Raw genomic sequence first — 15,254 nt, forward strand, 5'->3', positions numbered from 1 at the left:
GGTGCACCCCCCCCGGACCAATCCCCCCCCATTCTCTGTCCAGGGGTACTTATACTGGGTGGTATAATATAATAAATAATACAGAGGAATTATCCCGAGGAGGAGATGGGTCAGTAATTACATTATTACCAACATCAAATTCCTTTTGCCTCTTTGCCCCAGACTGCTGGCTGGTGGAGGGATAATTTAGAAAAGTGACCTTAAAAGAACCAGAAAATGCAACTTAATCCAACAAGAAAATGGTTGTCGTGAAGGAAAGCTCCCCGGGGGCCCGGATTTCGGGGTCTCCCATATTTGCGCAGGCTGGGGTTCCCCACTTGCCTTATTACCCCAGGGTGCTCAGTTAACAGGCGTTATGGAGCCATTTGGACCCAGCTGATGTTTGCGGACAGTTTCCAGGGAGCCCTTCATCTGCCAAACACTCTGCCCCCAGTCTGCCCATTCCAGGGGGATCTTTGGGTAAAAAAAAAAGTGTATTTGACTAGGTTTAGAAAATCCTGAAGTTCTATATAAAACATGTAATATATACACATATATGTAAATAAACTGATTTGTTGAAGTTTTCATGGTAATTGCTGCATAAGAAGCTCATTAGAGTCTCCAGCATCTGACCTGCATTTTCTGGGTGGCAGTTTAGGGACAGTCCTGGCATGTTGGGGTAGGTGTGGGGTAGTATTACACAGAATAGGGCAGGGGCAGTTAGCAGTAAGAGGGGTCTGGGTATAGGGGCAGGTGTGGGGTATTATTACACAGAATAGGACAGATGGCAGGGGCAGTTAGCAGTAAGAGGGGTCTGGGTATAGGGGCAGGTGTGGGGTATTATTACACAGAATAGGGCAGATGACAGGGGCCGTTAGCAGTGACAGGGGTCTGGGTATAGGGGGAGGTGTGGGGTATTATTACACAGAATAGGGCAGATGACAGGGGCAGTTAGCAGTGAGAGGGGTCTGGGTATAGGGGGAGGTGTGGGCAGGGGCTGGAAATGCCGTCCCAGGTGAGTGATTCAGTGCGCATGCGCAGAGCCCCGGGCAGGTAGTCTGTGTGATACAGGTAACACTAACAGCCCCAGCCGCTAATACCCAGCACCCGGCTCCCATCCGCGCCGGTAATACCCCGCACCCGGCTCCCATCCGTGCCGGTAATACCCCGCACCCGGCTCCCATCCGTGCCGGTAATACCCCGCACCCGGCTCCCATCCGTGCCGGTAATACCCCGCACCCGGCTCCCATGGCTCTACTGGGGAGAGCAGACTGGCAGGTAAGTGATCTCCACAGGCTTTCGGGGCATTTCTTGTTTTTATGGGGCTTTTCTGCAGCACAGGTAAAGGTGGCAGTTTGGGGTAATTTGTGCAGTGTGTGGGGGGGCACCAGACCTGACTCACCCCAGGGGTCATTTTTTTATATTAAACTGAGAAAGCATTCCGTAAATAATCCGTATCTGCCCCTACAAATCATTCATATGATCCCCGGGGGTCGCTGTATCTGCGAATTAAATTACCCCTAAAATGTTCATTAAGGGTCTGCAGATAACTCATTCCCAGCGGGTCCCCAAAAATAGAATTTTACGGAGTAACTTAAACTAAATAAACGGGAAAAACTTCTGTCCCGAAATAATAAAAAAACAAACTATAAACTGCCTAATAAAATAACCCAATAAATCCCAGTCCGATAGGGGGTCGCCTACTGCCCCCGGCGCTATGTAATAACCCGCTGCGGAATATGTTATACGTATATATAATATGTGAATATAATAAATGTGCGTATGTATATATATATATATATTTATAATTAATAAACTCGCTCAGTTATCGCCGGCGCTCTCTCTCTCTCTCTCTTTGTAACTCAGCAGGAGGTAAATGTTATTTTTATTTATTTATTTATTTTAAATCCCCTAATCTCTGTAACTGTCAGAACAAATATCCAAAGGGGAATATCGGGAACGACCCCGCAGGTCGGATATTCACTAAGACTCAGAAAACACATTTTACTGAAAATCAAATTACCAAACTAAGATCCCTTTAACTGCCTGAATTCCGGCGGAATGGAGAAAATACTGGATGTGATTTCTGCTTTCCTTATATGTACATTTAATATCAAAAATAGCAAATTTACCCCAACATGTACAAAAACATTTTTTTTTTTATCACAACCAGTTAATTAAATATGTTTTTATAAAATTCGCAAATAAATGCAACTTCTCATAAACCGAATTCTATCTAAAAATGATAAATATTATAAAATGTGTGTGTGTATATATATATATATATTATATAGGAAATAGAAATGAATGAAACTCTCTAATATTCGGCTCTTAATATTGGCTGGAATCAGAGGTGTTCTTTATAAATTGTGATTTTCCATATTATTTGCAGAAAGAAGCTTTTTTCAGCTTCATTATGTAAAATGGGAATTTTAATTCTAACCGTCCTGAGATTTTCGTGTGAACAGAAATTATAAAATGTTTTAAAATCAATCAATCAATCTTCGGAGGAGTCGGTGAAAATATTGCAATAAATTAACTTTAAATCCGACCCCGCCGGTATCAGGCATCTCACGGGTTACAATTATTTGCCTTTTGGGAATAAACTGTTTTGTGAAACTCCAAAAATGTCACTAAAAATGTTTTAAAAACTATGATCAGGATCCTTACGCTCTTTGGTGGTAATTGATTTGCCCCAAAACCCCATAAATTGCCATTCATCTGCCCCAGATAAGCTGCACCAAAGCCTCACATTTTCTGAAACTTTCGTGAATATAAAAATTATTAGTTTTGTTTTATTTTTTTTCTGGTCTACTTAAAAAAAAAAAAAAAAAAGAAATCTTTAACCCTTTTGTTACTCGGTCTGTAATGGTTTAATTTTGTGGCTTTTGGGGCTCGTGTAAATGGATTAGAATCCGGGTCACATTACTATATAAATAATGATATTATTATTATTTTATTAATGCCCCATGTGGGGCAATACTGACAGTATGACTGGCACAGGATACATTTGTTTGCCAATTTAGTTCATTTAAAGAGAAATAATTCCCAAAGATTTAATTTCTTTAGTCAGAGGTATTTACTGCCCGGAGTAATCTGCCCCACGCGGCATTTCAATGTGTTTTTAGGGCATCTGGGGATTTGAGGGTTAACGCAGGTTTAGGGACAAGTATTCCAGTGAAGCATTAGCTGGAACCGGGATTGAGAGCTCCCGGGTTACAAAATCCTGCCATTTTACTGAAAAAAATAAATATTTTAGGAAAAAGATGACCCCCAGAACCTCTAGGAACAGATTGAGGGACATTAACCCGGTGAAAGCCCGGACCCAGATGCAGGTTTATACGCCCCCCCCATATCTTAATAATATTGCATTCAACATTCAGTTTACCCCACCCACTAACATTAGGGTATTTTTACTGGAATTGCCCACCTGTGGTAGTGGTACCCTCGGGTATATTGCTCTGGAGGGGGGCTCTGCCAGCATTTTCTGTATTTATATTTTTTCCAATTAACAGGGGTAATTGGTGCTGGATCAAAAGGATTATGAGTTTCAGAGATTACCCCACTGAGGGGTATTTAACTATTTCCACCCAGGGATAAACCTGTTTTCCAGAGTCGCCCCGGCTTCTGTCCCCCAGCCCTGGCAGGAAAATCCTCTCCTGCTGTTTATTATTTATTTATAATGATATTACTAGTGTTACTAGTATTATTAATGTTGCTAGTATTATTATGAGTGTTAATATTGTTATATTATTTTTATTTATTTATAATATTAGTGATTAATATTGTGTGTTATATTATTTATTTATGATATTAATGGTTAATATTGTTTATTATTTTTATTTATTTATGATATTATTAGTGTTACTAGTAGTATTATTATATATTGGTTATATTATTGTTATCGTTATTATGAGACACAATAGAAGATGATGAAATTATTATATAATCCATTGAACACCAATCTGGGCTATCACATAATTATTTATGTACAAATTATTATTATTTCTTATTATATAAACGAAGATCCTTATAATACAAATGGATACAATACACACACACACACACGCACATATACACATACATATAAATAAATATATATATACACACACACTTTGTGGGAAGCAGATTGTCTGATATTTAACCCCGTATTCATATTCCGTATTCATATTCCTATGTATTGATACAGACACAATATGGGCTGAGTATGAGCAGCTTGAGCCATATAAAATGCAATTGGATTTTTTGTAGAATTCCCTGAAACGTCTTTCTTGCTGGCTGTGAAGCTCTCCCATGCTTGCACAGGTGTGTGATGCGGAGGGGGCATCACTAGGGCAGGTGTTTTAAGCCCCACTTTCTCACCGCCTGTTGCCCCTCCATCCCACATTCACAGGGAAGAGGGAAGCCTGCCCCCCACTGCAAGAATACTCGGCGGGCGGGGCTTGTGGCTCCAGCATGCCTTGATTGGCTGAGCCAGCCCCCCTTCATAATTACAGGCACAGCATGAGCGCCGTCCCTGGGGAGGGGTTAGAGTCCTTGCCCATTAAGGCTGCCTTGGAAAGGAGTCCTGAGCAGTCAGCAGTGAGCTCTGAGCAGTCAGCAGTCCCAGTAGTGAGCAGTCACAGCCAGTCACTAGTGAGCAGTCAGTCCTCAGCCTCCATGCCTGGCTGCAGCTGGGAGCTCTGAATCTGGATTTATCTCTCCCTGGACTCTGTGTCACATTAATTATTGCCCCTGGATTCTGGATACACCATGCTCTGGAAACTAGCAGATAATGTCAAGTATGAAGAGGAGTGTGAGGTGAGAGGCTGGGCTTCAGCAACCGATAGCCGCTAATTATCAATTACCGGGGCAGTTCCTTAGGTTATTATATGCGTATTCATATACATCACACACATATCTCTATACACACATTCTATGTATCTCTGTAGGTGTTAAATTCATGTTGTTCTAATGTAATGTGTTCTGTCGCCATTTCATTTTAAGTTCCCTGTATTTGCAGTGAGCTGCAGGCTGCTGATATTTTGGGTCGGATTATATGTTTGTGTGATTTTGATCTGAAATGCTGAGTAAATTGTGTTTGAATTCCAGCTTTTCCTAGCGATGGCTGTAATTACAGGTCCTGCCACTAGCGGGCGCTACAGACAGGGACATTCCCGGGGCCACTTATTTAATTATGGTTATTTGCTTAAAAGAGTTCTTTAAATCTTAATAAGGGTTAAAAAAAAATCATGAAATAATTCAGGTTAATTGGAAAATATAGAGGCCATCCCAAAAACAAAATAAAAAAATCACTTTCCTGCAAACCTGAATTCCATGCTTTCATATTGAAGGATCACGTTTTGGTGAAACGTGCTTTAAATATCTAATTATAACAAATTACTAATTCTTATTAGTCCAAAAGTTCAGACCCTCCTAAAAACACAGCAGGTAATGCAGCGATGGGACGTAACATTTACAATTCACTGACTTTATGGACTGTTGGCTTCTAGCACCTGATTCTCTCCCTGGGCTCATATCTTAATTTTTTCTTTTTTAAGAAAATATATATTTTTTATATATTTTTTTGTTGCTTTCTCGCTGATGAGAGAAGTCATTCTTCTGTATTTTTCATCCTTTTCCTCCGTTTTGGTGAATCGGTCATGGTCTGTGTGGCTACTTGCCATGGCTCCTGTGAATTAGTCTCGGTGATTTGGAATCAATAGGTTGCATTTATTGGGGTGGACTTTCTGCAGCGGACCCCGCAGCGAGCTTTTATTCCTCTCATTAGCTTGTCCTGTTATTTTAATAACCGTAAAGATGAGATTAGCTCAGATTAACAACACGGGCTGTAGTTTTGGGCGTGTGAAACCCGGAATAAAGGCGAGTGTGGAATAAATATAATTACACAGAATGAAGCCGTGTTCTTACCATGTCACGCGTTTGTGGCGTTTTGAAGCTAAAAGGGTTTATATAATTTAAATTCTGGACGGCTTATTCCTTTTTTCCCTCTTATTTAAAGAATTTTCCTTGCTACACTTTTATAACTTAAATTTTTCTTTATTTTAAATAACTTGTAAATTTTGCAGCATCACATGGAAATGTTAACGGATCATGTGCTTCTCAGTTCAGCGCGGCTATTAAGTTGTAGAGCGTGGCTCATGTTTTCCCCTTTTATAGCTTAACTCTGAATCCCTTGGGTTTATAACCAAGCAGGCTTTAGAGTGTAAGCTCTTTAGATCAGAAGTGTTGCATTTCTTACACTCTTTAAATCATTTTATTTTTTTCTCCGTAGGACCGTCACGACGGGAGCAGCAACGGTAACCCAAGGTTACCCCATCTGTCGGCCGTCAGCCAGCATCTGTACAACCCTGCTCCCCCTCTGTCACACTCCGGAGCTTCAGATTTCCAGCCCCCCTACTTCCCTCCTCCATACCAACCTCTGCCCTACACACAGTCTGCAGACCCGTACGCCCACATTGGAGACCCCTTCTCGCTGAACCCTGTCCATCCCTCGCACCCTCCAACATCCAGCCAACAGGGATGGCCAAACAGGCAAAGCCAAGACCACAGTGGGATTTCACACCACTCCAGGTCTGGCCTCATGCACCATATTCCTTCCTTGGATGCTGGGAATTCAAGGTTAGGCAGAGACTCGTACAGGAGACCAGACCTTCTCCTCCACCATGGACCTGCTCATGGGATGGACTCCTCAAACCTAGCAGACAACCTGGGTCTTGCAGACATTAGCCAACAAATGGAAGATGTTGAGGTAACGTCCTCTGCTAAAAAAAAAAAAAAATCCCCAAAAACCTACATGCTCGGGGGAAAAGGGGGATCTTCCAGAAATGTAGTGCCCCCTCATCCAGCTAGTGCGGGCTGGAGTTTGAGTTAAGGGGCTGTAACAATACCTGGAGTTTTTAGTTGTAAGGTCTGGTATGATTTCTCTTTTCACGCAAACAATATTAAGGGCCAAATGTTCAGGACCCCAAGCTCTTTGGTTTATGTCCTGAATCTGAGAAGTAACGTGTTAGCTGAGGCTGGCTGTGAGTGATGAGCCTTGACTGCATTAGCTAGAATAGTTTAAACAGATTCTTTGTCTGTATTTAGCAAACTCTGACGCCGTGAAGTTTTTTTTTTTTGTTTGTATAAAATAATATGAAAATAAATGTCTCGGGTTGAAGAGATTTAATGTCGGCAACGTCGTATTTGTTTAAAAAAAAAAACTAAACAAAAACCTTATATTTTATTGAATAATTACGTTTTTACTTCTGGTAAAAGGGGGGCGAGCGATTTATCTCAACACTTAATTTCTTCTCATTCAAACTTGATATAATCTGGTTAATTGGTCGACTTCCACGCTGAATTGGAATTAATTCGTCCACGATAAAATGTCATTTTTTAAAAATGTTTTCAAAACATTTGTGTTTTGTTTTTTTTAAAAAATGTAAAATTTTATTTTCCCCCCACAGAGTCTGGAAGATCAAAATTTAATAATGCACGACCAGACAGTTATTAAAAAAGGTTAGTAGTTTTTTTGTTTTAAAGTCTTTGCTTATTGCTGCTTGTTTAGTGATATTTTCTGTATCCAAGAATGTTGTTTTTTGTTACGTGACCTTGTTGCGAAAAAATTATATATTTCTCTTAATTCAAAACATGAAACTTAAATATTTTGTGAGCATGTTTTAAAATGTTGCTATAAGAGAGTTTAAAAAAGCTGAGGTTAGTCGGAGATTTCTCCCCTTTTGATCCCCCCCCCAAAAAGCACAATAAGCCTTAGAATAATACATTTCATCTTAAAAAATCTTTAACCCTTGATGTTTGAGTAGAAGCAGATCTGTTTTTCTATAAACTAAACTGATTACATGATTGTGTAATGCCAAAAATATTTAGATTTTTTTTTTTTCTTTTATGGGAAGAAGAGTTTTAGAATTTTATCTGCAGAGATTCACAAAGTTTTTTTGCTTTGCATTTTTAATTCTATATTTTTACACTTTAAATAATTGGAATACCATTTTAGAAATGAGTTTGTCATCAAATATTTTACAAATGCAATTTGTTTTTCAAAATGTTTTTTGTGTAAGTCGTTGAGAAAATGATTACTGAATGATTTGTATGAAAGCGACCCGGCCCCAGGGTGTCCGCTGGAGGCTCCGTACCGGCACTCGCCGTGACTCCCTCCCGATATTACTTATCGATGCTAAACATCTATTAGATTTCACTCTTGGGAATCTGAGAATCTCCTGGCTCTGTTTGAGGTCGAACGCATTTCACACGCAGCTGATTTAATCCTTTTTGGTTTCCATTCACCGCTTTAATGAGCGGAGTTTAGAGATTCCCCCCCCCCCTTCCAGTCTTCTGATCTAGAATCGGGTCTCTGCCCGTTAATCTAGTTTGTGCTACATTGGTGCATACGTGCTGGCAGTGTGCGGAATGCGCTACCGAAGCATTGTAGTGTTTATATAGTGTGTATGTATGTGTTATGTGTGTGATATATATATTCACACAGTATATAAATGCTGTATCTATTATATGTGATATACGGTGTGTGTGTGTGTGTGTGTGTGTGTGTGTGTGTGTGTGTGTATATATATATATATATATATATATATATATATACACATGCAGTATAAAAATCTTTATCTAGTGTGTGTGTGTATGTATGTGTGTGTGTGTGTGTGTGTATATATATATATATATATATATATATATATATATATGCGCCGTATTTATTATACGTGTGTGTATGAGGGTCCGGGGGCGAGATACAGAATCAGGGCCCTCCAAGCTTGCTCGGTCACAAGTAATTTACAGTGTTGGCAGCCATGACCCTGCGATGCTTGGCAGTAACCTTTTGGCTTTTGAATAATCTATCCATGATGCTTGTGACAGCTCAGGACCTGTTTAAAGGATTTATGAATCCAGATATAAAGTTTCTACAGTTCAATCATTCTGGGGTGACAGGCACCCACTCGCTTGGTGTTGTTAGGGTTAGCTGGGGTACCCCATAATCTGCGGTACTGTACAGTAAACGTCCCAAAAATATGACAAATTCCGATGATCTGAGAAGCAGCTGACTCAGTGACCGGTCGCTGGGACACGCAGTGATGGTGGTAACGGGGGAACAAGGACCACAGATGGGTCTGTGGATGTTTCATCTCATGAACCGAGTTGAAAATACTGAATTTTTGGACATGTTCCTCCAACTGTGGCCATGGACTTTGTTGTTGCAAGGCCACCCTTGGGCATGTATTTTTTTTTTTCCTAGCCTTGGATGTGCTTTATTTGTATGGTTTCTGTCACACAGGTCCAATTTCCATTGGCAAAAACAACCTGAACATGCCTTATCAGAAGGATGGTCTTCTGGGAATGGTCATCAACCCAAATGAAGTCTTCTGCTCAGTGCCAGGCAGACTCTCGCTCCTGAGCTCCACCTCAAAGTACAAAGTTACAGTAGCGGAAGTTCAGCGCAGACTCTCTCCCCCTGAATGTCTAAACGCTTCCTTGCTTGGAGGAGTTCTCAGGAGGTAAGGTTTCCGGGGTTCAGACAAAATTATTTGAAGTTGAGCAAACTCTGTGTTCAGCTTGGATCTAACTTTGTGACAAATAGCTATTTATTGCTACATGGGTTCATATTTGCACCAAAGCTAAAGTTGTCATCCTAAAATGTTACCATTAATTAGTAAGACGGAGACTGGCAGATTTTTCTGGTTGTCTGCTTTTTGGGGGGTTAGGAATGGTGGAATAATGCCAACAAAACTAAATCACAAAACGTCAGTTTTACTTCTGCCTCCCAATTTATTATTATAGAGGTTCCTGGTTAAATTGCTTAAAGGTGCTTGTGAGAAATATTGGCAGGAACATTGTTGATGATTTCTCTTAAGTGAACAAATGACCTGAATTTTATTGTTAAGGCAGAAACTTGCTGGTGATATTGTGTGCATCAAAACAATGGAACTCTTTATTTTCAAGAATTTTGGCTTCGCCGCAGTGATGCAAACACCCACTCTCCTACCGGTCCCACCACGCTTTTTACGTTGCGATAATTGTATTCAAATGTTTAGAGAGTCTGTCCTCAGATGTCATTCGTCTTCAAAGAAATTGCTGCAGGGGGTCCATAGAGCCATAGATCTGCTTGTAGTCACTATGTGATGACATCGGACCCCTGTGATGTCAGGACACCGTCAGAAATTTCTTGGAAATGAGATGCACCCTTTCCTTAGGCACACTTGTTTAGTTTGGTGTATCCATGTCTGCTTACCTGTTTTAAAGACTAAGAGGATCCTGCAGTAGGGTCTTTATGGGGAGAGAGAGAGCTCCTGTTTCTTTAAGACAGGGTGAGGGTACCATCCATAGGATCCCCACTCATAGAACAAGGTTGTTCTTACCTTTGAGCTGTGACTTCCCAAAATGGGTTCTAAAAACCTTTCCAAAATAACGCCAGTGACCCTCTAATAGAGGCTAGAGTAATAAAGTATGGGGTCTGGCAGCATCTCTTTCTTAGCGGCAAGGTGTGTAAGTGGTGGCGTGAAGGCTACTGATAAAATGTCTGAGTAAGTTGTAATGTTGGTGATTATATAACAAAGTTCTGTTTTCCCATGTTTTGTGATAGAGCAAAATCAAAGAATGGAGGCAGGTCATTACGTGAGAAGCTTGAGAAAATTGGTCTGAACCTCCCAGCCGGAAGACGAAAAGCTGCCAACGTCACTCTTCTTACATCGTTAGTTGAAGGTTGGTTTCTTGGCTCGTGTTTTGTGTTAAGTGGTGTCAGTCATAATGTAACGTAACTGCCATAGTCCAGCCTCGAGGGCCACAAATGTGTCGGATTTACCGTGTGATACAGAGCAGATCTCGTGTCTTGATGATTGTATCAGGTTCCAATGTCTTAACTCCAAATTCTAGTCCTCTCCACCTGTTTCAGTCTGAAACAAACCTTAAATTCTGGCTTTGTTGAGCTATACCCAGTGCTGTCATCCCATGCAGCATATTGGGGCAGGTGATCCAGGATCAGAAAAGATAAGATCACCCCCTACAATTTACCTCTTTTTAATACCCTGTTATACCAGCACGTAATATCATCTAAGAATTGGTGGAGTTGGGCGTATGAAGAGATTACTTTTGATCAAGTTTCAAAACTGTTCTCATCCGACTCCCTTTTCCAATAAACGCTCTGTGTTGAATGATGCGCCAAATGAGAGATTTGAGTTGAATATTCAGTATAAACATTTGGTAAATTCCTTCCAAGCTGTTAAAACCGACTCCGAAGGCTGTTGAAAGATTGCTCAAGAAATCAACAAAAGTTCCCAGCTCTGAAATCTGCTTACAGTTGTCATCCAGAAGTCTTTGCTTCCCTGGCAATTTTATTTAATCCCCTTTAAGTTTTAACTTTTTCTTCTGGTAAAACAAATATTATAACTTTTTTTTTTCTCCTTACTCCTAGGTGAAGCTGTCCATCTCGCTCGTGACTTTGGTTATATTTGCGAAACAGAATTCCCCTCCAAAGCAGTGGCAGAGTACTTAAGTCGGCCGCACATGGAACGCAACGAAATGGCAAATCGTAAAAACATGCTTCTCGCTGCCAAGTAAGTTGTCTTGAATGCTAAAAATTAAAATTCTTGGCTCTGTTGCATTTTTTTTTGTTCCATTTCTTTTTGGTTTTCTGATATTCGGCAGTATGGAAATGTCAAATGTATGTTGATGTAAAGCCCTTTAGTGCTTGTGTGTTTGGCGTAACGCCATGTGGGGGTATGATGTCAGCTGTCTGTATATTACAGGAATTTGGATAGTTGTCTCGCTGTGTAACACTCGTGTGATGTCCGTCTGTATTGCGTGGGGTTTCCCTAATTAAAACTCCAAAGAACTTATTTAAGTTGCCTTATGGGGAGAGGGCAGGATGTGTCTGAGTCTTGGTGACCTTCTAGTTCTGCAATGTGTTTGGTCAGGAGAGGACACTTTGTGACTGAAGGCATTAGCTTGAGGTCAGGGGCGTAACTAGATGCCTCAGGGCCCGGGTGCGAGAATCTGTTAAGGGCCCCCCACCCCCTCACCCCCCCAAAAAAAACATGATTTTTACCCAACAATTTTTTTTCAACTAATTCAACAAATTCAATTTACATATTGAATCATAATCAAAGAAAAAGGGGCGCATGTACAAAGGGCATAATCCAGGGGTGTCCAAGTTTTTTCTGCAGTGGGCCACTTCATCAGAATTGTATACGTGCGCGGGCCACACTCATTTTTCACTGTGACAAAAAATATGGCCTTTAATAAAATATGCAGATTAAAATAAAGTAAAATGACACAAAACCTTTACTCTTCCTCTCACTGATTTCTGGGCCTTGAAAGTTTTGCGACTACAAATTCAGGATTCCCTAGATTTATTCTAGGGATGAACTAAAATGAAAATTCTGGACCAAAACATTCAGGGTTCACTTAGCCAAAACTGAAAATGACCCCCACCTTTAAAAATAATAATAAAAACTCACATGTTTAATAAAAGTAGGTAACACGCAATTGGACAAAATTAGCAATATGACTTGGCATGATAGGAGTGTGATTGCTGTTAGCCTAGGCAACCAGTAAATGCTGGTACCTAGGCATGATGGGACTGTGCTCGCTGTGATTGCTGTTAGCAATCACACTCCTATCATGCCAAGTCAGCCAGTACATGCTGGTACAGGGTGGCTGTAAGTGATGTGCAGACCCCATACTGCTGGCAGCATCACTACACAAGGGGGGCAGCTAGCTAGGTTTCAGCATGTACTGGCTGACTTGGCATGATAGGAGTGTGATTGCTAACAGTAGTCACAGTCCCATCATGCCTAGGTTCCAGCACTTACACATCCATCCAGTAAATGCTGGAACCTAGGCATGATGGGACTCTGATTGCTGTTAGCAATCACACTCCTATCATGCCAAGTCAGCCAGTACATGCTGGTACAGGGTGGCTGTAAGTGCAGACCCCATACTGCTGGCATTATCACTACACAAGGGGGGCAGCTGGCCAGGTTTCAGCATGTACTGGCTGACTTGGCATGATAGGAGTGTGATTGCTAACAGCAATCACAGTCCCATCATGCCTAGGTTCCAGCACTTACACATCCATGCTAACACACATACACACACATTTATTCATATAATCATTCATTCACAGATTCATTCCCTCAATCACACACACTCATTCAAACACCCTCCCCACCCCCTTACCTGTACTGCAGCTCCCTCGATGCCGCTCACAGACTTCAGCAGGGGGCGCGGCCTCCCTCTGCCTTCTCTGCTAAAGCACAGAGGAAGTAGGAAGTCACGTGAACTCCGCTTCCTCTGTGCTGTCCAGAAGACCCTCCCACAAGTAAGTAGCAGGGCTTGAGGTGCGGCTCGTGTAAGATCGGTTGCCCTGGCTGCCGATCTTACGCGGGCCGCACCTCGAGGTCTCGCGGGCCTCATTTGGCCCGCGGGCCGCATGTTGGACGCCCCTGCCTTATTTAAAAAAAAAAAAACGTAAAAAAGATTTCGGGCGGCCCCTTGGCTTGGGCCCCCCTGCCGCCGGGGCCCTGTCGCAGTCGCGACCCCTGCGACCCTGGTAGATCCGCCACTGCTTGAGGTTTTGTGTGGCAATTTATGAGCCTCTAAAAAAAGAAAAAAAAAACACATTTGAAGGCTCTATTCTTCTTCTCAATGAGTTTTGAGGAGCGAGGCTATCTTTGACTCTGTAATAGTTAGTGATCCTGTTGCCCGATCTTGCGTTGACTGATGTTTCGGGAGCATGACGGTTGTTTTTGTTTGAATCCCCGGTGATCTCCTGGGAAGTTCTGCCTGGTGGAAAGGATAGTGCGTCATGAGACACCTTGTGGTTTTGCAGGTAGTAAAGCGATTCAAGGTGTACGCCCAACGCAAAGCCATGATCTGTCTCTGGAAATCTGCCGGCTTCCTGCAGTCGCTCTTATCTGTCCCGAGATGAGCACCTAATGAATTTTAAAATTGGTCACCGATGCAGAAGTCTCAGGAGAGAGATTTGTCAGCACGTTGTAACCGTGCCCTGAGCTTTTAATGAGGCTGTTTAGACTCATGCGTCTTAATTATCTCTTCTGAATAATTAACCTGGTTCTTTTTAATGATATCGAGATGGAGATTCGAACAAACGGCAATAAGCCCGATCAAAGGTTTGCGCATGATCAAAACCAATTAGTAGCATAATGCAGCTTAATGTAAAGCACGACCTGTGTGTATAACTTCAGGAGCAGTTAATGGAAATTATGTCTTTGGGTCCCAGTCGTACCCTGAGAACTGGTCCCACGGGTGCTGGGTCGGTGCAGCCTGGTAGAGTTCATGGTTTAGTGGATTTGCTTCTTTGTCTTCTATGTATTTGTTCTCATGTTTAGTAGAAAACTGCAATGTTGATGTATGAAGAATGCGATTGCCGGTCAAATTCAAATAAGGTTTCTTTCTCTTTCTAGACAAATCTGTAAAGAATTCACAGACCTCTTAACCCAAGACCGAACTCCGCTTGGGAACGCCAGACCGAGCCCTATCTTGGAACCTGGAATCCAAGGATGTTTGTCTCACTTTAGCCTCATTACGCACGGTTTCGGAACCCCTGCCATTTGCGCTGCCATGACTTCCGTCCAGAATTACTTGAACGAGGCGTTAAAGATTGTCGACAAAATGTACATGAACGCCGGGGACCAGAGCCCAGGAGAGGGCAATAAAACTTTAGAGAAGATGGAAAAACACAGAAAGTGACTGACTGCATCTCAGGACAGATTTTAATGTATATTTTTTTAGAAGCGGTTCACGAGGTTTGAACAATTTACCTCCTAAGCCCCAATTGACGCGTGCCAATGAATGGACAAGCATTTTGAGCTCTTTGGCGTGCCACGGGCGATTCCCTAGCCTGTAACTCTTCTAAGAGGTTTTCCCGAATGGTCGAATCCCAGTTTCTCTTGGGAAGAGAACACTCCACAGCTACCACTCACGCATTTCACTGTCGAGCAGACTTCAAACTATGGTGTAAAATACGATTTTCAGTTATTTTAGCAAAAAACAAACTTTTTTCAGTTGTTGCCAGATGCTACAACATCACCTCCCTTTTTATATATATTTTTTTTTTAACAAAATTTTATACATATGGAAAAGAATTCAGTCTGGCCGGTGACTCCACTTCAGGTTATGGGATTTTAATCAAGCTGTGATACGGTGTTAAACAGACCATAATTTGCTGGAAGTTATGACTTTTCTAACTAAATTAGGGTTTATGTGCCTGGACACTTCTATTAACTTAATGAAAATGCTTCCAACTC

The 15,254-nt window shown here is 41.6% G+C and overlaps 1 protein-coding gene across 2 annotated transcripts; it reads left to right on the forward strand.

The window, feature by feature from the left end:
• Window positions 1–1,227: 1,227 nt before the first annotated feature.
• On the forward strand, window positions 1,228–14,697 carry LOC149282034 (transcription factor AP-2 gamma-like). 2 transcript variants are annotated; one of them, XM_089498654.1, is made up of 7 exons: window positions 1,228–1,257; window positions 6,254–6,730; window positions 7,431–7,482; window positions 9,266–9,485; window positions 10,571–10,689; window positions 11,399–11,540; window positions 14,412–14,697. In XM_089498654.1, the coding sequence occupies exons 1-7, from the start codon at window positions 1,228–1,230 to the stop codon at window positions 14,695–14,697; spliced, it is 1,326 nt and encodes a 441-aa protein (XP_089354780.1). The 2 variants fall into 2 exon arrangements, with proteins under 2 accessions (XP_089354780.1, XP_089354779.1); XM_089498653.1 differs by lacking the exon at window positions 1,228–1,257 and adding an exon at window positions 4,732–4,779.
• The last annotated feature ends 557 nt before the right edge of the window (window positions 14,698–15,254 follow it).

This window comes from Sceloporus occidentalis, unplaced genomic scaffold, assembly GCF_023333645.1.
Source record: "Sceloporus occidentalis isolate IW3139 unplaced genomic scaffold, rSceOcc1.0.p SCAF_124, whole genome shotgun sequence".
Classification (NCBI taxonomy): domain Eukaryota; kingdom Metazoa; phylum Chordata; class Lepidosauria; order Squamata; family Phrynosomatidae; genus Sceloporus; species Sceloporus occidentalis.

Excerpts from the sequence above, each read along its gene's own strand:
- LOC149282034 (XM_089498653.1), top strand. The coding sequence starts at position 4,732 with ATGCTCTGGAAACTAGCAGATAATGTCAAGTATGAAGAGGAGTGTGAG. Across the intron at positions 9,486-10,570 it reads CTTGGAGGAGTTCTCAGGAG|AGCAAAATCAAAGAATGGAG; the intron begins GTAAGGTTTCCG and ends GTTTTGTGATAG. Across the intron at positions 11,541-14,411 it reads AACATGCTTCTCGCTGCCAA|ACAAATCTGTAAAGAATTCA; the intron begins GTAAGTTGTCTT and ends TTCTCTTTCTAG.